General features: G+C 33.8%; 4 protein-coding genes across 4 annotated transcripts; 2 read left to right on the forward strand and 2 right to left on the reverse strand.

Annotated features, from left to right (window-relative positions):
- The first annotated feature begins 997 nt into the window (after positions 1-997).
- LOC105795299 (probable CCR4-associated factor 1 homolog 11) lies at positions 998-2,066 on the forward strand. The gene has a single exon (XM_012624865.2). It carries the CDS (start codon positions 1,097-1,099, stop codon positions 1,946-1,948), a length of 852 nt encoding a protein of 283 aa, XP_012480319.1. The 5' UTR covers positions 998-1,096; the 3' UTR covers positions 1,949-2,066.
- A 2,656-nt stretch (positions 2,067-4,722) lies between these two features.
- On the reverse strand, positions 4,723-7,269 carry LOC105795301 (ras-related protein Rab7). The gene is made up of 7 exons (XM_012624866.2): positions 6,978-7,269; positions 6,760-6,786; positions 6,501-6,600; positions 5,830-5,976; positions 5,654-5,734; positions 5,416-5,561; positions 4,723-5,052 (listed from the first exon to the last, which is right to left on the reverse strand). The coding sequence occupies exons 1-7, from the start codon at positions 7,028-7,030 to the stop codon at positions 4,983-4,985; spliced, it is 624 nt and encodes a 207-aa protein (XP_012480320.1). The 5' UTR covers positions 7,031-7,269; the 3' UTR covers positions 4,723-4,982.
- Positions 7,270-10,054: 2,785 nt separating this feature from the next.
- Positions 10,055-15,932, forward strand: LOC105795296 (coatomer subunit gamma). The gene is made up of 18 exons (XM_012624862.2): positions 10,055-10,209; positions 10,707-10,804; positions 10,898-10,948; positions 11,132-11,245; positions 11,351-11,551; positions 11,651-11,752; positions 12,097-12,204; positions 12,284-12,517; positions 12,802-13,052; positions 13,140-13,311; positions 13,422-13,577; positions 13,679-13,729; positions 13,935-14,075; positions 14,151-14,348; positions 14,461-14,592; positions 14,679-14,852; positions 15,062-15,301; positions 15,387-15,932. The coding sequence occupies exons 1-18, from the start codon at positions 10,164-10,166 to the stop codon at positions 15,579-15,581; spliced, it is 2,664 nt and encodes an 887-aa protein (XP_012480316.1). The 5' UTR covers positions 10,055-10,163; the 3' UTR covers positions 15,582-15,932.
- Positions 15,933-16,579: 647 nt separating this feature from the next.
- LOC105795298 (guanine nucleotide-binding protein subunit beta-2) lies at positions 16,580-20,589 on the reverse strand. Its single transcript, XM_012624864.2, has 6 exons — positions 20,230-20,589; positions 20,020-20,114; positions 18,799-19,223; positions 17,744-18,101; positions 17,063-17,176; positions 16,580-16,905 (listed from the first exon to the last, which is right to left on the reverse strand). The coding sequence occupies exons 1-6, from the start codon at positions 20,333-20,335 to the stop codon at positions 16,870-16,872; spliced, it is 1,134 nt and encodes a 377-aa protein (XP_012480318.1). The 5' UTR covers positions 20,336-20,589; the 3' UTR covers positions 16,580-16,869.
- Between the last annotated feature and the right edge of the window lie 1,719 nt (positions 20,590-22,308).

The raw sequence follows: 22,308 nt of genomic DNA on the forward strand, positions 1-22,308 counted from the left end.
TGATATTGTAATTATCAAGAAGATAAAATGAAATATTCATTATAATAAGAGTAAGATAAATTATAGAAGTAGTATACTAGGAGGGCTCAACAGGTATGTTATTTAGTAGATAAATATCTTTATTATATGCAGTTTTAATTGGATTTTTATTAAATTTAAAATGGTTTTTATATAATAATAATAATAATAATAATTCTCTTACGAAATATATCAATATAATCCCTAGGATTCGCGTGGGGATTTTTAATAAAAATAATTTTAAAATGAAACCATAATAATACTAAGAAAACGAATAATATTAAAATGAAACTAAAACAATTACTAAATTTATAATTTTTTAAAAAATAGAAATATATTTCCAAATTTTATTAAATTAAATTATTATTTTCAACTATTACCATTTTAATAATAAATTAATTTGTTTTAACTATTAAAAAGGGTAAACTATAAAATTGATCACTTATGTTTATGTAAATTTACATTTTGGTCACTGAACTTTATTAAATTATTTGACTACTAAAACTATTTTTAAAAAAGAGAGAGAAGAAATTCATGTTTGACTAACTATTTTACTTCAGGGACTAGATAAGTAATTTACCTCAAAGTGAAAGAAGTGAAATCTTAACGTGACCCTTTCTTTTTCTTTTCTTTTATTATTATTTATTTCCTTTTTATTTTATTTTATTTTATTATTACTATTTATTTTTAATATAAATAAAATAGAAGCTTAAATTTATATATTACAAAGTCTTCCGATTTACTTGGGACACTTTTTTTATATATATATTACATAAAATAAAATATTATATTAATAAATTAATTTATCACCAACGTAAGAAAATATAAAACCATTAATGAAAACTTATCTACTAAAATAAATAGACAGATTATAATATGACTCCTCAAGCAACCTATTTCTTGTTGTACAAGTAATCGTGGGCTTATATATCATCTTACGTGTGCTTCCATGTTGAACTAACAAGATTAGAAAGCAGTTCTTAAAAGTCGGCACTCTACCGACAAAACAGAGACAGAGATTACGATATTGAGCAGACACAAAACAGAGTGAGATTACGGCAACAAAAACAAAGCAACGATGTCGATTTCTAGCAATAAGTCAATCGTTGTGAGACGAGTGTTTGCTGAAGATTTAGACAATGAACTCTGGTTAATTAGGGCAGCAATTTTGAGGTATCCTTTTGTATTTATGGATACTGAATTTCCGGGGACGATTTTTAAACCAAGTAAGCAAGTGGTTTTTGAAGACAATCCCGTTATTAATTATCATTATATGAAGTCGAATGTTGATGCGCTTCAAATTATTCAGCTCGGCTTGAGTCTTTCGGATGCTCAAGGTAATTTGCCGGATTTTGATTCTCCCTTTCGTTATGTTTGGGAATTTAATTTTAAAGATTTCAATATCAATCGAGACCACTATGCTAGCACTTCGATCGAGCTGCTCAAACGTCAAGGAATAGATTTTGAGAAGAATAAAGAGAAGGGGATTGATTCTAGAGATTTTGCAAAGAAGCTTTGGGATTACGGTTTGGTTTTCAATTGTTATGGTCTGAATGGTATTACTTGGATTACTTTTCACGGTGCTTATGACTTTGGATTCATGCTAAAGATGCTTACTCAAAGTCCATTGCCTTTGGATCTTCACTCATTCGTGCATCAATTGGCTTATTTCTTTGGCTACAATGTTTTCGACCTCAAACACACATTCAAACTATTAGGGTTGCTGGGTGGTTTAGAGAAAATAGCTCAAACTTTAAAAGTAACTCGTATTGTCGGATCAAGTCATCAAGCCGGGTCGGACAGTCTACTCATGCTTCAATGTTTTATGAAGCTCAAGAGTAAGAAAATTTTTGAATCTGAATGGAATGAGGCGAATCAAATACTACTGAGTCCTCTAGCATTATACGGGCTAGTTCAAATCATAGGATGAAATATTATACTCTCTTTTATGTCTCTTTTGATTAGTGACATAAAAGCAATGTTATTGAAGATATTACATTAATATGTTTCCAAAACTATAATCTCCTACTGATTGATGATTTTTTTTAGCTGTGTTCAGTTTTCTCCTTTATGACTTGTGTGGAACTTGAAGCTTCATTATGATGGGTTTTATGTATTTGCTTGGATATTCAAAACATGAAAAAGATGCATTACATACGTAATCATAAATTGGCAGAGTCACATATCAGTAATGTTTAGGTGCTTTCCATGGTGCTGGTGTTTTAGCTGTATATTATTATGGGATATTATATTTAGGAATATATTATATATTTTTCCATATATTTAGGTATATATCTCTTTTCTATGCCTAAGTAACTACTGTTATAATGTCTATCAAGAAAAGAATCCCTATTCTGGTCAGTCCTCCATATTTGATTTACATTCAATAACAAGCCTTCCAAGGCTTCCAATTTGAGTAATAAGATAGTGATGAAACTTTTAAAAGCAGCTGAAAGGTGCAGAGGAAACAGGGGATAATCTTTGTTTGGAACAGCTGAAAGGTTTCCAATTCGAAAGTGCTGAATGTTATGTTTGCAGAACTACTTTATGGTTTTTAACTTACATATGTTCCTCTTCCCCACTCTTTAGAGCATCCTTTGCTATGCATTGGAAAGCTTCTTCCACGTTAACACTCGGATTTGTACACTATGGAAAACGTACATATATCTTTGTATGCATAAATTGAGCATCCTTCGCTATGAAAAACGTAATAGGATTATGAAGAAATTTCATGCAAATCCGAGTGTACAAATTGAGTGCCAGATATTGAAGTTGGCGACTTGGATGCAAGGCAGGAAGTATTGGAGTTCTTGGACTACTGGGGTTTTATTAACTTTCACTGAAAGCATTATCCGGAAGTATTGAACCACTTTGTGGCTCTTATATCTGATGTGAGTTAGAGTTTGGCAGTGTTGTCAATGATGCCGGTAATCAGGATGCTCAGAATGTTGAAAATTCAGAAAACAGAAGCCTCAAGGAGGACAAGTCCACCCCAGTTTGGGATCAGAAAACTTCATCCAGCAACCATGCTGACCAAAATGCTGAAACTTCTCTTCCTCAAGAAAAGATGACATCAGCTTCACCCAATTGCCTATCCACTGATAAACAGCACTCTCAGCAGCAGCAGTGAAGGCAAAACTTCTTGCAGACCAGGAAGAGGATCAAATCCGGCAACTTACGACATCATTAATAGAAAAGCAGGTAATTTATTTGCAAAAGCAAATGCAGACTCTTTTACTTGTGAATAGAAATTGTCATCCTGAATCCATAAAATTTAATCAATTTTACTTTTTTACTTTTCCAATTCTAAAATTCCAACCATTATCCAAAGATAACAATTGAATCCATTTGGTTAAATTCCGGCATTAGTCTTGTATTAAGCATAATCGGGTCAATCTTATTCCCTATCATTTTCGAATTTGAAAATTTCAATTTTGATGCTAACGACAATCGTTAAATTCATTATCTAACTTTTTTTTTTTTAGTATGTAGAAATAGAAACTAACATGGTTTCACATATGTGATAATATCTGTCAAATCAGATTTTGGATATAACATAACAAATTTAAAGGCTACCATTTGGAAGATTGAAGTTTAAAACTCGAAAACTATAAGACTTAAAATTGGTTGAATTAAAGCACAAGAAATAAATCCACAACTTAATAATAAAATTTAACTAAATTCAAAAGTACTAAATATATATATGTTTGCGATAGTAAAACTAATTATGATTTTTTTAACTTCATTATGCATTGAAGGATCTTAATTAGAAGTGTTCGTGGGCTATGCCAAAGTTCGATATCAAAAAAATTTCTAAGTCAGAGCCTAGCTTAACCCAACTTGTCCAAAAAGCATACACTTCTTCTAAAACTAATAAAATAACAAAAGAATATCTTTTATATTAATATTTATATATTTTAATAATTAAATTTTCGTTAAAATATTTTTAAAAATCATTTAATTTAAACTTGAGTTAATCCAGCTAGACCCGAAGACAAAAATTCATTGTTTAAGCTCAACCCAAATCAATTGAATCAAATAAAATACCCAACTCATGAATAGGTCTAATCTTAAGCTCCCAAAAAGTTAGGAGGTTAAAATATTATAATGATAAGTTAAATTGGAAGAAATTTAAAAAAAGAGCAAGACAATTTTAAAATGTTTTATACTAGAAAGGTTTGAGACGGTATATTATTTAGCCGATAAAATACTCCAAAACAATAACGTTAACGTGTTGAATTTGTAATTAAGTTATAATTGCGGAATGTCTAGAGTAGATGTCTTTGATGAGACAATGATATCTATTATGGGACATATCTTATCATTCATTCTGATACAAGGTACAGAGCCGTTGAAAGAAAAACCCTGACCCCTAAGCTGTCAACTTACCCTTGACACGTAACATTCAAACTCTCTCCACGTCTACCCTTTATAATTTCCGACTCTTCACAACACTTCAACCTGATTGATACCACCACATCTTCCTCAGTACTCTTTCCTTATTATATCATTGCATCAACGCCCAAGTAAATGGATAAATCATGGAAAAAATGGACCAAATTTTAGTAGCCGATTGGATTGATTTCACAAATATTCGATGATTTTAGAATAGTTTTCACAAGCTGCTAAGCTGAGATTGGGTTTTCTTTTATAAATAATGTTCATTTTACGGACAATGAAAATTAATTCTTCCACAAGATAATCTTAGTTTGAAATTATGAAATATACCATAAAATGTACTTTAAAAACAATGCGTAGGCAGTGCAGAACAAAAAACAATGTTTACAAATGAGAACATTACAGAACTAAATCCAGCCAAACCAAAAGCATTAACAGACCTTTTTTTTTTCTCACACCAACACCATAAATCCCATAAAATGGTTGGGAAACACCAAATCATTCTAAACATTTTAACCGTACTTATTGGCGGAACAGGAAAAAATAATGAACATGCATGGTATCTTTCAACATTCGCATCCGCCTGACCTTGGTTGGCTGCTGCTGCTCCCAACATCTATGGTGTCGGGCAAGTATCTTCATGAACGAAAACAAAAACATGAAAAAATAAGAAAGTATTAACATGACTGAAAATGTTCAAAAATTAATTAATGCAAGTTTAAGAGCTAAAAAAACAAAAAATTAAACGGAGAGCCAAATAAGTCATTATGCTAAAAATAAATTCACAAACTAAACAGTCTGCAACTATGTGTCCTCAATATTAAATATTGCCATGCAAATATTGCTACTTCCCGGTTTGAGAATGTACAAGCTAAACCATTGTATTGCATATCTATGTGTAGCAATTGATTGGTGTTACCGAGGGCTTTTTTTTCATAATTCGAAAGTGCTGAATGTTATGTTTGCAGGAGTAGAACTACTTTATGGTTTTTAACTTACATGTCTTCCTCTTCCCCACTCTTTAGAGCATCCCTTGCTATGCATTGGAAAGCTTCTTCCACGTTAACTCCTTCCTTGGCAGATGTCTCAAAATAGGGGATATTTCCTTTCGAGGCACACCATGCTCGGGCCTTTTTCAAAGACACCTAGAGAGTCAAAACAATGTGGATAATTGTATCTTTTAGGAAGAAAGAGAATATCAAGTGACACTGTAAAGGAAGAATTGAAAAATACATACCACTCTACTGTTTCCACCATCAACATCGATTTTGTTCCCCAAAACAACAAACGGGAAATTCTCAGGATCCGAAGGGCTTGCCTGCAAGGTTTCTCAAATTGTCATTTCTCTACCGAATAAATCCCAGAGAGTTGATAGATGGTTTTCATCTGTATTCAGAAGTTCAGAATATATACCTGAATAAGGAATTCTTCTCTCCAGTTGTTAAGGTTGTCAAACGATTTCATTGAGTTGACATCATATACAAGAACACAACAATCAGCACCGCGATAGAAAGCAACACCTAGGCTCTGGAATCTTTCCTGGCCAGCTGTGTCCCAGATCTGAGGGGGAAAATTGATGAATTTTGAGCTAAGTGGTCACTCAAATAACACAAAAAGGCTAAAAGAAAAGTTAGATAATTTTAGAATGCAATGCTACAATCTGCTAGAAAATACTCAATAGTGATCCATGAGGTTGTCTAATGCTAAATCACAGAAGTCTAGTCAACAAGTGGAGCAACATAATTCCCTAGTCAATAACCACAAATCCGCTCCTCGTCAATTGATCAATGATATAACTAAAGAAAAAAGCAGCCATGGAGTTTTTCAATGAATAAAAAGAAAAAAGTTAGCATTGGCAGTTATGAGTTAAATATCATAGAGAAAAGATGCATTTGTCACAGATCTTGGATGCAAAGCTAGAACTTGGTTCAAGAACAAAGGAGTAGGTATAAAAAACCAAGCACTAGTCAATAGCACACCATAGTCGTTCATTGTAGATTAAGATCTCAAAAAAATAAACAAATACAGCAACTAAAACAATCTCATCGAGATGTTAAAAAGTAGAGATCAGTGTGAAATCTAACCTGTAAGGTAAAAAGCCTATCCTCAAACTGCACTTCCTTTGTCAAAAAATCAGCTCCAATCGTCGCCTTATACTGATTGCTAAATTTCTTATTTACATATCTAAAAGTAAAATGTAAAGGCAAACAAAACCATAACTAATAGTAAAAAACAAAACCATATCTAAAAGTAAAAAGTAAATTTCTTATTTACATATAAAAAAAAACACTTCATTTCTCTGCTTTTCTCAATAATTAGTAAAAAACGACTGCTGCAGGATACTGATTCATCAAAGACGTCTTCCCTACCCTGCAAATTAAAGATCACAAATCACAATCAAATCATAATCATTCGACAACAAACGAGAGCAGTAATTCGAATAGAAAGATCCGTACGGAAAACCTAGAAACGAATTCTTTCAAAATACATGCGAATATATACGCATAAAATTGAACGGACAGGCTTATAATAATAGCAACAAGAAAAAAGAAAACACTAACCCGCTGTCGCCGAGGATGATGACCTTCAAGAGGGTTCTACGGCGAGAAGGCATCGTAAAGAACACTAAGGAATCGGCGGATGTACAGATCGATAGAAAAAGGAGAAAAAAATTTCTATATTGAAACCTAGTGAGAGGACTGGTGGACTTGTTTGTCTGGCAGGAAAATTGGCTGAAACTTTCTAGCGTGTTTTTCAAAGTATTTTCTAGCTTTTTTTTTCTCTCTCTCTCTCTTATGCAAAAGCTGGAATGACCTGTAATTTGTGAAGGAATTGAGGGAAAGTTTGGGTGACAGCTTTGTTTGATTGTTTGTTTCGTTCAACATGAGTGAACCTATGAGTAACTGATTTGGTGGTAGCTTGTTGATTGGTCTGTTATTTATGGAAAAAGATTTAAAGGTAACGTTATCTTCCCTTGTTGCTCCTGTTAGACCAAATTTACAATAGAGCTGGGCGGACCAGGGTGGGGCTGGGTTTTTCTAACCGACCCGATTGAAAATTTATGTTGATCCGATCCGATTTCTACATTGTATGACTTGCGGGGAAGATTATTAGGTTTTCTCGGTCGAATTTTTTTGATGAAACTAATTTAACTGATTATAACCTACAAAAATTTCATCAGCGAAACTAAGTAAAAGGTGGTCACCACAATAATTTCATCAGTACAAAAAATAAACATATATATGTAAAACGGATATATTGAATATTCTTGAAAAAAGTTTTAGATTCATAACATTTATGGATTTATTCATCTGTGATGTTTATAGTGTGACATACATTAATCCTGAGTAGAAGATGGACTAAATACGCATGACTCATATACTTTAATGTAAATAAAAAATTGAGTTCAAATAGATAAGAAACTGAAAACTAGTGTGTTGGGTATACGACTTCTGTAGTATGTAGCATCATTTACAAAAGTGAAATTCATAACCTAACTAATGGGTAAATGATATTTTCTCGTCGACATTACATGATAGATAAAAAGTAAATGTGGTCATGGGTCGTTTGTCTTTGTGACAAATGACTTTATTACTATCTAATAGTAATTGACTTTTCATTAAGGAAGATATAATTGTTGCTATAAGATAAAATAAGATTATATTGGGGGAATAGATTTATTCCAAAGAGATTAATAATATCTTATGAGGGTAATACACTTATGACAAAGTCATTGGATGAGCATTGATTAGGTAGCTTTCATAATGATATATAATTAGAGAGAGTTCAGTTATGATACTATAGTGAAATGACTTCGTGACTAAATATGTTTTTAATTAATAGGCAAAAAGTTGAAACTTAATTATAAATTATTTGAACCCTAATTAAATATATTCAATCGGTCCCTCCGCTAGTTTATTGAAACCATAGACGAATTGCACATAAAACCAAATAAACAAAAATGAATGAAAATGACAAAGATAAAGAAATGAATCACATTAACAATTGAATGCGTTTTCACCATATTTGAATTACTATTTTTATTAATTATAATAAAATAATTGAAGTTTAAATATTAAAAGTGTGAAGGTTGGGTGCTATCCAAAGGTGTTTCAAGGCAAAGTCCAATCAAGCACCGAAGGAGAATGTGAAACCAAGTGAGAAAAAGTTCAACCCCTCTCATTTGAGAGTGCAACGAAAAGAGTGGTGATAACACCGACAATGTGGAAGTAAAGGAACCTAGAACGATGGTTCCAAGAGTAGCGATGCTCAAGCAAAGCCGAGGGTAGAAGACTTGACGCAAAGGCTCCAAAGGAGTCACTCACGAAGAAGGCAACGACCAAAGAATCAAGAGCAATGCTCCCTTAGCAACAAGGGCATTGTTGGATTGAGTGAGGATGAATGTCATGCCTCATAAGTGAGCAAAAACTCATCAAGCCCGAAATCGAGCAAACACGAGAGTATCTAGCCACAAATTTCTCAAAGTGTCCCGGAAAACTCTAGGACCAAACCCGTGTAGAATGTTCTAAAAATTTTAGAATGCTTCAATATTGAGTTAGATGGGAAAGTTCTAGAATTAGATATTAATTGTCCATTGAGATTAACTGTAACCATTAGATTGAATAGGGCTTGCCTATAAAATGGGAGGCTCCCTCCTTCATTTGTATCCAAGCTAGCTTTGAGTAATAGAAACACTTCCATAGTCTCTCATTATCTCTCTTTCTCTGTGTTTTAAGTGTTCTTTTCCTTATTTACTTGCTTAGGCTAAGTGTGCCAAGCCTCTCTCAAGCGAGGATTGAAGATTAACTAGACTTGTGGGCAAGAAATCCAAGTCCAAGGTCGCATGTGACCAAAGCTAAAGTCCCGACAAGTGACACAAGAACTAACATATATTACCTTATTTACTTGAAGAAGGAAGAGAGATTAGGTGGAAGCTTATATCCAGCTATCCCTCCACGACCTTCTCAAAATAATAAACAAGGTTTTAATGGACCCTAATCATTAGATAACTAATTTCTTTTACCCATTATGAATTAGCTGTTGAAAATTTCAAATCGTGGATGCGTTATACTATTTGTTGGTATAGTAATTTTTTGTTCACCCACCCATTTGAAGGCTAAAGTTGATAATGAAATAGCAGTTAATAATTTTTCTTTTTCACCTATTTGAATGCTAGAGTTAATTATGAATTGGCTGTATGAAAATTTCCTTACAATATTGTGGCCATAGATTCTTTTGAAATAAAGTGATTGTTTTGCTGTCAAAATTTTCTTGGTTGAGGATGTAAAGAATACATATATTTTAATAAAAATAGGTCCATTTTCTTATTTTCTTTTTTTTTTATGGTGTTGTATGAGAGGGACTGAAGAGGGATGATATGAATTTTGAATTATCTGATTGTATAATTTTTTACATTAATTTATTTGTATTTTGCATTATTTTCTCTTTTTATGTTGTTGTGTGAGGAGGAATGGTATGGATTTTGAATTATCTTATGAATAAAATAGAGGGACCAAATTATATGAATTAAAATATAAAAAGTTAAATCTAAAATTTAAGTATGTTAGATGGATCGAAATGAAATTCAACCTTTTTGTTATTTATACCCCCGCGAGCGAGAAAGAGAGAAAAGCGAGCGAGAAAGAGAGAAAAATAAAGAGGGGAAAAATTGACTCGCCTGTAAATATAAAATAAGGATATTCATATAACTATTATTAGATCTCGAATATTCAAATTCTTAATTAGCGATGGCACAGCCTTTGGTGAAGAAAGACGATGATCGTGACGATGAAGGTAAGTTCAATTCTCATTTTCCTTCGATTCATCTTCACTCCACTCTTTTTCACCCTTTTTTATGTATCTTTTTTTTCTTATTCGGAATCGTTTAATTTTTAATTGTAAATCTTATTATGTTCGCGAGTTGTTAGATAAGCCGTTAGCTTCTAGATCTGCGCGGTTTTGATTCATTTCGATTGATTTAGAGATGCACTGCGTAATTTATAGATCTTATTTTGAGGATTACGGTTTGGTTTTAGTGAAATATTGTTTTGTTCTAGTTGATCTTATCCAAATTATTGCTCTACTATATTTTTCTGTTTCTGAAGGAGCAATGTAGCTTGTTTGGTTCGATGGATGCCTGTGATTTTAGTTGATTTTGATGTGGATCTCGAGGCTTTATGTATCTGTTTTGTTCGAGTTCTATTTATAGTGTTGTTGAGTTCTTCTAGCTTTTCAGGTGTTCAGTGAAGGTCTTTTTTAATTGTTTATTTTGCAATTTTGTTGTTAAACAGTGGATTACTCTCCCTTTTTGGGGATTGAGAAGGGTGCCGTTCTTCAAGAAGCGAGGGTCTTTAATGACCCTCAGCTTGATCCACGAAGATGCTCTCAGGTTTCTTCTTTTAGGCTATCTTGATTCTCTATTTTCTGTGTTTGCTATTTCAATTTGTAGAGGAATGTTTGTTTATAAATTTTTTTAATGCAGGTTATAACAAAGCTTCTTTATCTATTGAACCAAGGAGAAACGTTCACTAAGGTCGGTCTTTCTTTCTAATTGTACAGGAAAGGACTAAATCCATTTTTCTTCTGTGCTGAATTACAATTGACCAATAATGTTTAGATTTCTACTTTAGTTAAGCATGTATAATGAAGGAAGTGTGCTCTATTCTGATGAAAATTGACCTTGTTGAATGATGATTTTCTCGTGTTATATGTATAGGTTGAAGCCACAGAAGTTTTCTTCGCTGTGACGAAGCTCTTCCAATCAAGGGATATGGGTTTGAGGAGAATGGTCTATGTGATAATAAAGGAACTATCTCCATCAGCAGATGAGGTTATATGTTTTGAATTTTCCATGCTTGTTGAATAACCTTTCACGTGTGTGTATGCATGTCTTCATATTTATATACTAATTAATACTTACTCTTGTTGGTAATAGGTTATTATTGTTACAAGCTCTCTCATGAAGGACATGACTAGCAAGACTGATATGTATCGAGCAAATGCTATTCGTGTACTTTGCCGGATAACAGATGGAACTCTTCTTACCCAGATTGAGAGATACTTGAAACAAGCAATTGTTGACAAAAATCCAGTTGTTGCAAGTGCAGCCCTAGTCAGTGGTATTCACTTGCTGCAGGTAACAGTTTTGTCTCAAGGTTTCTTTTTTTATATATAAATTTTAAATTAATTATCAAAATTCTGATGATTTATTAACTTGTCATAAATATTTGGGCAGACAAACCCTGAGATTGTTAAAAGATGGAGTAATGAGGTCCAAGAAGCTGTTCAATCAAGAGCAGCCCTTGTGCAGTTTCATGCCCTAGCATTGCTCCACCAGGTATTTACATTCCTTGTTTGGAAAGTTTTGGGGTTTTATCTGGTAATTGAAGACAAGTTTTTTCTTAAGATAGGTTGTGTCATATAGCTTCTCAAAGATTTTTTGTTTCTTTAGATTAATTTTAGCATCTTATCAATTTCTGGTTACTGGATTTTAACACACAGCATGCTCATCATCCTAGTTAGAAAAGTTCTGCAACAAGTTGAAACTACAATGCATGTAACAAAGGAAAGTATAGTGACTTCACGCAGTATAAATCCATGGTATTTTTGCATGGTTGGGTTTGGGGCAATGTTTGTTATGATTCACATTATTGATGGATGTATGTGATTTCATACTTGCAGATACGGCAAAATGATCGACTAGCTGTTAATAAGCTGGTCAGTAGTTTGACAAGGGGAAGTGTCCGTTCACCTTTAGCCCAATGCCTGTTGATACGCTATACTAGTCAGGTACTTCATCTCCAAAATATCTTCTTACTTCTGCCAACCTTTTTTGTTCATAAACATTAAGTAATTGTTGAGTCTGCAGGTCATTCGGGAGTCAACCAATGACACTCAAACAGGGGATCGCCCTTTTTATGATTTTCTTGAGGGCTGCCTGCGCCACAAGGCTGAGATGGTGATTTTTGAGGCTGCTAGAGCAATCACAGAGCTCAATGGTGTGACAAGCCGAGAATTGACACCGGCAATCACTGTTCTTCAGCTTTTCTTAAGCTCTTCTAAGCCAGTGCTGAGGTTTGCTGCAGTTCGTACGCTGAACAAGGTTGATTTATTTTCCTTTGCTAATTAATATTTCATGCTATTATTAGATCTATTACTGGCTCAGAAAAATGATAGCCATGCACTTTAGTGGGAAGGGCTAGAGTAGTTTCTTCTGCAAATTGCAGAAGTTAAAACATGCTTATGGGGTGTGTTGAAAGGTCTGTTACTATATTGTTTAGGGAAAACATTTAATTAATGATAAGTGATTGTTGTTTCTTTATGATTCAGACATTCAGTTTTTTGTGTATCCTGACTTTTTGACTGTGTGACATAATTTCTCTTTAGGTTGCAATGTCTCATCCAACAGCTGTTACGAACTGCAATATTGACATGGAGAGTTTAATTTCTGACCAAAATAGAAGCATTGCCACACTTGCAATCACTACCCTTCTCAAGACTGGAAATGAGTCAAGTGTGGATCGCCTGATGAAGCAGATAACTAATTTTATGTCTGATATTGCTGATGAATTTAAAATTGTTGTGGTGGACGCCATAAGATCACTATGCTTAAAGTTTCCATTGAAGCACAGATCTTTGTAAGGGATACTTTGCTTTGTATTATTGGTCAGTAGGCTATGGTAAATGCTTCCCTTAAAGTGTTTTTTATCCATTGTTATCTTCAGGATGAATTTCTTAAGCAATATTTTAAGGGAGGAAGGTGGATTTGAGTACAAAAAGGCCATTGTAGATTCAATTGTGATTCTAATCAGAGATATCCCTGAAGCAAAGGAGAGTGGATTGCTTCATTTGTGTGAGTTCATTGAAGATTGTGAATTCACATATCTTTCCACACAGGTAGCATTTTCATTTGTTATCTTGCATCAACTCTGTCATGTTATTTATTTATTTTCCATTTTTCTCCCATCTTTGAGTACAGTTAAATTTATCTGAACATTGTATTATAGATACTCCATTTCTTGGGGATTGAAGGCCCAAAAACATCTGATCCAAGCAAATATATACGCTACATTTACAACCGTGTGCATCTTGAGAATGCCACTGTCCGGGCTGGTGCAGTGAGCACCCTAGCAAAATTTGGCGCTATGGTTGATGGATTGAAGGTATGAAATGTTAATGATTCTCTTTCGTTTTTCTGAAGTAACCAAAACTTTCAACTCATTGCTCACCTACTTAAGCTTGAAAATTTTGCACTCTTTTGCAGCCCCGCATATTTGTTCTCTTAAGGCGCTGTCTTTTTGACAATGATGATGAGGTCAGTTTATCATAAATAATGTCATTTTTGCTGGTTTGCATACTTTTCTTTTTATGTGCACAGTTGTATTACTTGCTGATGCATGCATTATTGTCCCATCATTTTGTTATTTATGTTAGTTGCATTGTTAATCGGATTTTCTAGCAAGTCAAATGTGCTTTTCTTTTTACTCGTAAATAGGTTTTCTAAATCTGTTGCGTTGTAGGTTCGTGACAGGGCTACACTCTATCTTAATACACTTGGTGGTGATGGTGCAGTTGTTGAAACTGATGAAGGTGTAAAGGAGTTTCTCTTTGGTTCACTAGATGTCCCTCTGGTGAACTTGGAGAACAGTTTGAAAAATTATGTAAGTTTCTAAATTTCTCTTTCAACTTTTCTGCTTTTCAGGTCACATAATCTGATGTGTTTAATTTGGGTGCAGGATCCGTCAGAGAAGGCATTTGACATTAATTCCGTGCCAAAGGATGTCAAGACTCAGCCACTTGCTGAGAAGAAAGCTACAAGTAAAAAACCAACCGGTCTTGGTGCTCCTCCCCCTGGCCCTCCATCAACTGTTGATGCTTACGAGAAGCTGCTTTCATCAATTCCCGAGTTTGCAAGCTTTGGCAAGCTCTTCAAGGTACTTCCATTGACTTTGCCTTGCATGTCCCTTTCATATAATTGCATATAATAATTTAGACGGTATTCCAATTTTGCCTCGTGTGACTTTTCCTTGTTTTTCGATTGGCCAGTCCTCTGCACCTGTGGAGTTGACAGAAGCAGAAACGGAATATGCAGTTAATGTTGTCAAACATATTTTTGACGGTCATGTTGTGTTTCAGTACAACTGCCGTAATACCATTCCAGAGCAATTATTGGAGAACGTAATGATCAAATTACATGAAACCATCAATAAATACTTAAAAAAATCTGGTAGACTATTTTGATAACTTTATCTGCCTGTTACTAGGTCACTGTTATTGTGGATGCTTCAGAGGCTGAGGAATTTGCTGAAGTAGATTCAAAGCCTTTAAGACAACTTCCATATGATTCACCCGGACAGACCTTCGTGGCATTTGAAAAGCCAGAGGGGGTCTCAGCTGTTGGAAAGTTTTCAAATATGCTGAGGTTCATCGTAAAAGAGGTACGCTTTCTTCTCTCTTTTGCTCCAAAGAATGTGTGGTTTTTTTACATTGCTGAACTATTTGAATGATAACTTGGTTCTCGATGGTAACAAATTTTGCAAAGACCGGACATCGTGTTTAAATTGATTCTGAATGATAACATGTTTTGGCATGAACTGGAGACATTTTAGGTGTTTTTCCTATCTCATGTTTGCAATGTTTCTGCTAGGTTGATCCAAGTACTGGCGAGGCTGAGGACGATGGAGTTGAGGACGAGTACCAACTGGAGGACCTTGAACTTGTTGCAGCCGATTACATGTTGAAGGTGGGTGTCTCTAATTTCAGGAATGCATGGGAAAGCATGGGTGTGGACTTTGAACACGTAGATGAATATGGCCTTGGCCCAAGGGATAGCCTAGCCGAAGCTGTAAATGCTGTCATTAATCTTCTCGGCATGCAACCCTGCGAGGTTCGTACCTGTTTTAGTTTTTCATTTGTTTTGCTCTATACTGTTGCTATTGATATAATATTATTATACATGCCTTGCGATGCAGGGCACAGAGGTTATCCCTCCAAATTCAAGGTCACACACTTGCCTTCTATCTGGGGTATACATAGGCAATGTGAAAGTGCTTGTGCGGTTGCAATTCGGACTTGACGGTCCGAAGGACGTTGCCATGAAACTTGCTGTTAGATCCGAGGATGGAACTGTTAGTGACGCCATTCATGAGATCGTAGCTAGCGGTTAGTTTTTCATTTTTTGGGGGCTCTAATCTGGCTTCTAAGCTATTTTTTGGGGGTGGTTTTGTACGAGTTCCAAAGGCAAATAATTGTGTAGAGAGAATTGCATGCAAACTTATTCCGGGATTTTCGTTTACATTTAAATGGTCTTGTGTTAATGCTGCCAATAATACCGTGTATCAGTCAGGTCAGGCTCATAGGAATGATTTTTTTCTTTTTACATTTATTTTTATGTCGGGATTCAAGTGTAGTGGATCAAAGCTTTGCTTCATTTTTTATTTTATTATTAATCATGAATTTTCCTGTTCCTAATAAAACGTTTGGTAATCTGGTTACCGATTATCAATCAATTTTATAAATATTAGGATCCGGGGTGTAGACATGAAGTTTTCTTTTAAAGTCTTGTAGTCTTTTTGCTTAATTGTCAGTTTGTGACAACTTGTGTGTTAAAAACAAGGAATTATTAAAATTAAGGAAGATTATTCTCCTTCCCAATGACTAAATATTCTTTTCACAATTTAAACATAAAATATTTATGTAATAGGTAGAAATTCAGTTGATGAAATGACTTGATTAAAATATTTAGAAATTACTGAACCAATTTGAAATTTAAGCGATAATTTAGACATTTGATTAAATTAATTTCATAAATTTTTATACTTTTTGTAAATTTGCTACTACAGTTAATTAGTCATTTTCTATTGCTATCAAGTGATTGAGTGAGAATTTTTTATACCAACCAATTTAATAAATTTTAAATTGTGTTGACAATTGATTTGAGTTTTGAAATATAAAAAGAAAAGATTAAATTCTTAAAAATAAAAATACAAAGCCTAAGTTGGTTTTAACCAATTATACTTCTCAATATAATCTCAACTTGATGCTGGTCCTGCTTAAGATGGTATGATTACACAAAGCTTATTAGTTTATTAATAAGAACAATATTAGCAGATTTATAATTTAACACAAAAGTTACATTATAGGAATGAAAACGGTCCAAAGACAATTTGGGAAAAATAAAATGAAAATTTTTTTTATCACAAATCACAATCAAGCAAAAGCTATATAAGAAAAATGCAAATGAACATCTCTGCCTAATACAAAGTTTTTTTTCCTTAATCTTTCTTTATGCACTAATCAAATTGGGTTTTCAACATGGAAGTTTACAAGCAACAGTGCGAAGCATTAAAATACATAGGAAATCTCCCACATTGGATAATGCCATGAAAGATTGCAGTTTGAAGAAATGGGGCACCTGCCGGAGATACCGTAACTTGTTTTTCTCGGTCTGATGAATCAGATCACCTTTCTATGCCCTCCAAATGCCCAAATCTGCCATTTTCAAATATCGCTTTTGCATTTAGAAGAAATTCTGAATTTCCATTTTTCGTTTCATTACCGATTCCTAGTTGTTTCGGTATGCAGAGCCAGTTTTTCATTTCTAGTAGTAGCAAATGCAAGTATGATAAAATGAAGAATGTAGACTAACCTTGAGGTTTGTATCCGAACTTCCTGTACATAAGGCACTACCGTCGGCTGATAAACCCAAACAGTTAATCCGTCCCTCGTGTGAGTTCTGGACAGATCCCAAGTTCAAAACGACCTAACATAAAAGACGAAGGTGATTAGAAAATCACTGCCTACTATGTGCCAAACCCGAGACAGCTATAAATAGTTTCAGCTAAAGTTTAATTACAAGTAGTTGAAACTTGAAAGAATGGGATAAAAAACGAAAAATAAAAAAGTTTAGGCTGCAAGGTTCCAAAGCTGACTACATTTGACACTTCATATATTGCATTTGCACAAACCGTATTCAACCCGAAGAGAGGGAAAGTCGACAAAACTCGGGTTCATTGAGTCCTATGCTTTTCAGCTTAAGTATTCATTAAACATCTATGTCAACGATGTGAGCATTATGCTGGTCTAAATCATCAAAAAGTCTAATGCTAAAGAAAAGCCTGCTAATCACCGATGGTGATGAGCAGGGAAAGAATACAATGAGAACAGGTAACATTATGCCTAAACCAATACACAATCCAAAACAAAACATCACATGGGGGAAAATAGGTTTACGAATGGATTAAAAATTCGTGTTTGGGAATCAAAGGGTTGGAAAGATGAAAGTAAGTCAAAAACGGGGGGTGGGGGATGGAGGATGGGTTATTATTACCTTTTCCAATAACGTGTCCCATACGTAGCAATCTCCATTTGAGTATCCGGCAAAGAGAAGTCTTCCAGAAATGGAGAATGCGATGGAGGTCACATGTGGAACCTCGTTATCGCCATGTTGCTGATAGTATACTTGTAATTGGTGACCAGTTCTAATGTCAAACAACCTACAAGTTCCATCATCCGATCCAGTTCCAAACCTATTGCCATCTGGAAAGAACTTCACGGTGTTTACATCGCCCTCGTGACCATGAAATGTACGAACTGCTCGACTTGCAACACGAGTATCCCACAATCGGGCAGTTGCATCACATGAACCAGAGACAAACATTCTTGAGTTCGATCCATTAATTGAGACACTGAAAGAATGAACATAAAAGAAGACTTATTATCTTTCATCAAAAGTTTTGATAAACACAAATATCACCGGACATAGGTTCCACCATACCAATAAAAGGAGAACAGATTGATCAGAAGCAACAGAAAGTCTGCTCAGGATTCCTCGAGCTTATTATCCACAGTAGTTAACAGAGTATGTGCATAAAACAAACATTATACTAAGGTTAAAATATACCAGAAGTCCCTCTATTCTTTGAAAATTTGAAATTTAGCCCCTATACTTTTATTTCTAAAAATTTAGTCCTATTTTTCAGATTTTAAAATTCAGGTCCAACTGTTACGCTTAACACTATTAAGATTATTTTGTTAAATTTAGGTTTATTGCAGCGTATTATTTTAGTTACATTGCTATCAATTGAGTTCTTTTTTTAATTTCAAAATGTTATACCAACAAATTTAACAGTGTTAACAATTGGACTTGAATTTTAAAATCTGAAAAGTAGAGGAACTAAATTTCTGGGAAAAAAAAGTACAAGAACTAAATCCAAAATTTGTGAAGAGTACAGGGACCTATGGCATATTTTACCTTATACAAATCATAACTTTTCTGTATTAACTTCATACCCGAGCCACTTAAACAAAGATATCAAACACTTCATTAATGCAAATCAATGGACTTATAAGGTAATCAAAATAGGTAAAAAAACACTAAGATACCTTAGCACATCAGCAGTATGTCCAGATTGAAATTCTCCCCCGAAAACCGATGTTCTAAGGCCAGTAGTAATATCCCATAGAACACAGGTCTGATCACCGGAACTGGTAATAATGTGAATGTCTTCATCTGGAACATACTGACAACACGAGACGTAACCCTTATGTCCACTAAGGGTTTTTGATACAGGTAGGTTTCCATCCCTGTCAGTCGGAGAATTCAAGTTGAAAATGGAACACATACTATCGAGACCACCACAGGCAACTGATTGACCCGTGGGAGAAAAAGCACACGTCATAACCCACGCACAAGGCAGCTTTATGGCGTGAGTTTTCTGGCTAGTTAGAGCGTTCCACACAATTAATCGTCCATCCTGAGACGCGCTAACAATCCGGTTCCTTTCCGGAGTCCAATCCAAGGAGTAAACCTGCATATTTCCTTGGAAATTAAGTTCAAATACTCAACTTCATCTATAGCCATCAGTATAACAAGTGATCCGCAAACAAATTATCATTAACTTGAGTTTTTCCCTATCATCATGCAGAACTCAAAAACAATCCAAATGACTATTTGCTTCAATTTAGCAACTATTTAGCCCCATTTCAGTATATAATTCATTTGTGCAACCCAAGACTCGAAAAAACGAAAAAAGAATTGAATGAAAGCGAAATCAGCCCAAAAATATCAAATCTTAAATGAAGCATTCTAAGTCAATTTTTACCCCAAATTCGAATCTTTATCCGAGCTTCTCTTGCCATTGGAGCATGCATCACTTAAACAAACGACAATTATTCCATCCACCCCCAGTATAGTAAAAAAACTCCACAAACGTTCTAAGATGATGCCAAGTGTCCTTAATAACAAATAGCATCACCCTAAACCCGCTTGTGAAGTTTTTTATACTCCACTCGCGGCGGCGTATATGATAATAATCCATAAACTAAACCACCATTTTTGTCTTCCAACAAAGCATTTCTACTTACAAAGCTATCAACATAGCAAAAAAAAAAAAAAGTCCCTTTCTCCTAGAGAAAATACACATGCAACTGAAATCTGATACACATACATACATATATATATATATATATATATATATATACATGTCCCAAAGCAATTCAATTTCAAACAAAGTAAGCAAATTTTCACCTTCTTTAACCTTAAAAAAAACAATAATCAATTCAAAAAATTGCAATAAAAAAGTTTTTTTTTTTTTTTTAAATTACCTTGCCAGTGTGACCTTGCAAGGTCCTGCAACAAACCAGATCCGTAGGACCAAAAGTAACTGGACTCTTCCCTTGTGATCTTGCATATGTAGCAACTACACATGATGATTTACACACAAAAAAAAAAAAACCCAAATAGATCTTAGAAGCTAAAAAAAATCATTTATAATTACCCAACAAAATTAAAAAACTTTGATTTTTTTTTTTTACCATCAGTGTCGAGCAACTGTTGACGTCTTTGCTTTAATCGTTCTCTTAGATTATTCACTGTCTCCGTCGCCGCCGCGTGCTTCTCTTTCAGCTCTGCAACAGACATTTTTTTATACTTTTTTTGGGTCTTTTAAAATCTTTTTAACTTAAAAAGAAAAAGCATTTTTTAAAATTAAAAAAGTAAACTTCCTTGTTGCAAGATCGATCAAAGGTCAAGCCTTTTTTCTATGATCTCTCTGCTATGGGTTCATAATTAAAAAGAAAAAAAAAACCCAAAAATTTAGAAGGAAAAAGAACCCAAAATAAAGGGAAGGGTTTTTTATGGTGAAGGTGATGATTGATGGTTTTGTAAGATTCTGAAAGAGATAAAATAAAAAGGGGGGTTTATGGCTGATCGGTAAAGGTTTTGATTGTGTTTTGACTGTCGCCGCCGGCCCCACTTACCCTTCCACGTGGATCTCCACTGCGGCATTTGTTTGGATTACTCTCATTATCAGTCCTCAAACTATGACTCAAATTCTAAATCGGTCTCAAGCTAGATGCTTTTGGAGGTTAAATGCAACTCAAATATGATGTAAAATGGTAAGAGTATCATGGAGGCCTATATGCTAGAAGTTAGATTGTATTTTTTTTATTCTACTTAAAATTTACATCAAAGAGCAAATTGATCTTCCTGTTAAAAATTTTATCTATTTTTATTGTTTAAAATTGGTCCTTGTACATCATTCTGAGGTACACGTGGCATATCATGTGTTATTGTTGAATTATTTCATCAACCATGTCAATTTTTAACAAAAATGTCTAACTTGCTCTTTGATTTAACATACTAGGACTAATTTATCCATGTTTTACTAGAATGGACAAAATGCAATCTGACTCTAATACAAAGACTTCCATGGTACTCTTAGCGATGTAAAATATATTTTAAATGTGTGTATTAAATTATAAACACGTATATATTTACCACACAAATACTTTAGATATGACATGTTAAAAAATATAGGTCCTAATTTTTATAGAGATGATTTTCTTTTAGAGATAAAAAAACATTTAGTCCCTGAATTTGGAAACTTTTCTCGTCTTAGCCTCTGCTTATCCACGTTTGTCTCAAAACTTGACAACTTTTCTTGATTTTATCCTTAAACTCGGTTTCTATTAAAGTGTAATAACATGTCACTTTAAGATTAGCTACATCATCACCTAAAGATCGTGCTGGTGATAACATGACACTCTAATAATATCCCATTATCACATATTAATGAAATCCAAATTCAATAATCAGATTAAAAAATTGTTCAGATTTGAAACTAATGTGAAAAAGAAGAAGGTTCAAGAATTAAATTAAATATTTTTTATCAAGTTCAAGGACTAAATATTGTATTAACACATCTTACTCAAGATTCTTATACAATAATAGATTATTCATCTACACTAATGTTTACAATTGATGACTAAATTCATAGAATACTGATTTTCAACTACAATTTTTAAAATTTAAGGATTAATTTAAATTTTGGGTAATAGTTTGGGGACTTTTAGTGGAATTAACTTTTTCCCAATCTTCCTCCATTACCATGTTTTTTTTTTTTTTCTTTCTCTTATAAACACTAGCAGAAGCATAGCTGGAAGGTAATTAATCAATTTTTGGTTCTCCTTATTTCTTTTATCTTAATCAATAATCGAGGGTCTGATCCTGAATATGAAGTAATTTTAAAATTCGTGGCTAGCATCTACCCCTTAATAAACTTACAGAATACGAATGATTAATTACTAAACTCATTCCGATAAATATTTTGAAAAATATAAACCTAAAAAAGAAAAATGGCTCAACATTGAAGTCAACAACTAGAGGAGAATCTGTCTTCAATATAATGGAATTTACTAAAATAACAAGTAATTAATAATATTAGAAGTTGGAATGGCTGCTAATCATATAATATAACTAAGGGAAAAGGTTGGGCAGCATAAGAATACGACAGGAGAGGAAGAGTTGACATTGTATTTGTCAATTTTTCTTTTTCTTTTTGTTAATAAATATAATATTCTTGTAAGTAAGTTTTGAAATGGTCTAAACTAGAT

The sequence above is a fragment of the Gossypium raimondii genome, chromosome 3 (genome assembly GCF_025698545.1).
Source record: "Gossypium raimondii isolate GPD5lz chromosome 3, ASM2569854v1, whole genome shotgun sequence".
Lineage (NCBI taxonomy): Eukaryota > Viridiplantae > Streptophyta > Magnoliopsida > Malvales > Malvaceae > Gossypium > Gossypium raimondii.

Coding starts and splice junctions, on each gene's coding strand:
- LOC105795299 (XM_012624865.2), top strand. CDS start 1,097: ATGTCGATTTCTAGCAATAAGTCAATCGTTGTGAGACGAGTGTTTGCT.
- LOC105795296 (XM_012624862.2), top strand. CDS start 10,164: ATGGCACAGCCTTTGGTGAAGAAAGACGATGATCGTGACGATGAAG. Junction 11,246..11,350: donor TATCTCCATCAGCAGATGAG/GTTATATGTTTT, acceptor TGTTGGTAATAG/GTTATTATTGTTACAAGCTC. Junction 15,302..15,386: donor TCGGCATGCAACCCTGCGAG/GTTCGTACCTGT, acceptor CTTGCGATGCAG/GGCACAGAGGTTATCCCTCC.
- LOC105795301 (XM_012624866.2), bottom strand. CDS start 7,030: ATGCCTTCTCGCCGTAGAACCCTCTTGAAGGTCATCATCCTCGGCGAC. Junction 5,562..5,653: donor ATGGTGGAAACAGTAGAGTG/GTATGTATTTTT, acceptor TTGACTCTCTAG/GTGTCTTTGAAAAAGGCCCG. Junction 5,053..5,415: donor AGTGGGGAAGAGGAAGACAT/GTAAGTTAAAAA, acceptor TCGTTCATGAAG/ATACTTGCCCGACACCATAG.
- LOC105795298 (XM_012624864.2), bottom strand. CDS start 20,335: ATGTCTGTTGCAGAGCTGAAAGAGAAGCACGCGGCGGCGACGGAGACA. Junction 19,224..20,019: donor TGCAAGGTCACACTGGCAAG/GTAATTTAAAAA, acceptor GGAAATATGCAG/GTTTACTCCTTGGATTGGAC. Junction 16,906..17,062: donor GTTCGGATACAAACCTCAAG/GTTAGTCTACAT, acceptor TGAAAATGGCAG/ATTTGGGCATTTGGAGGGCA.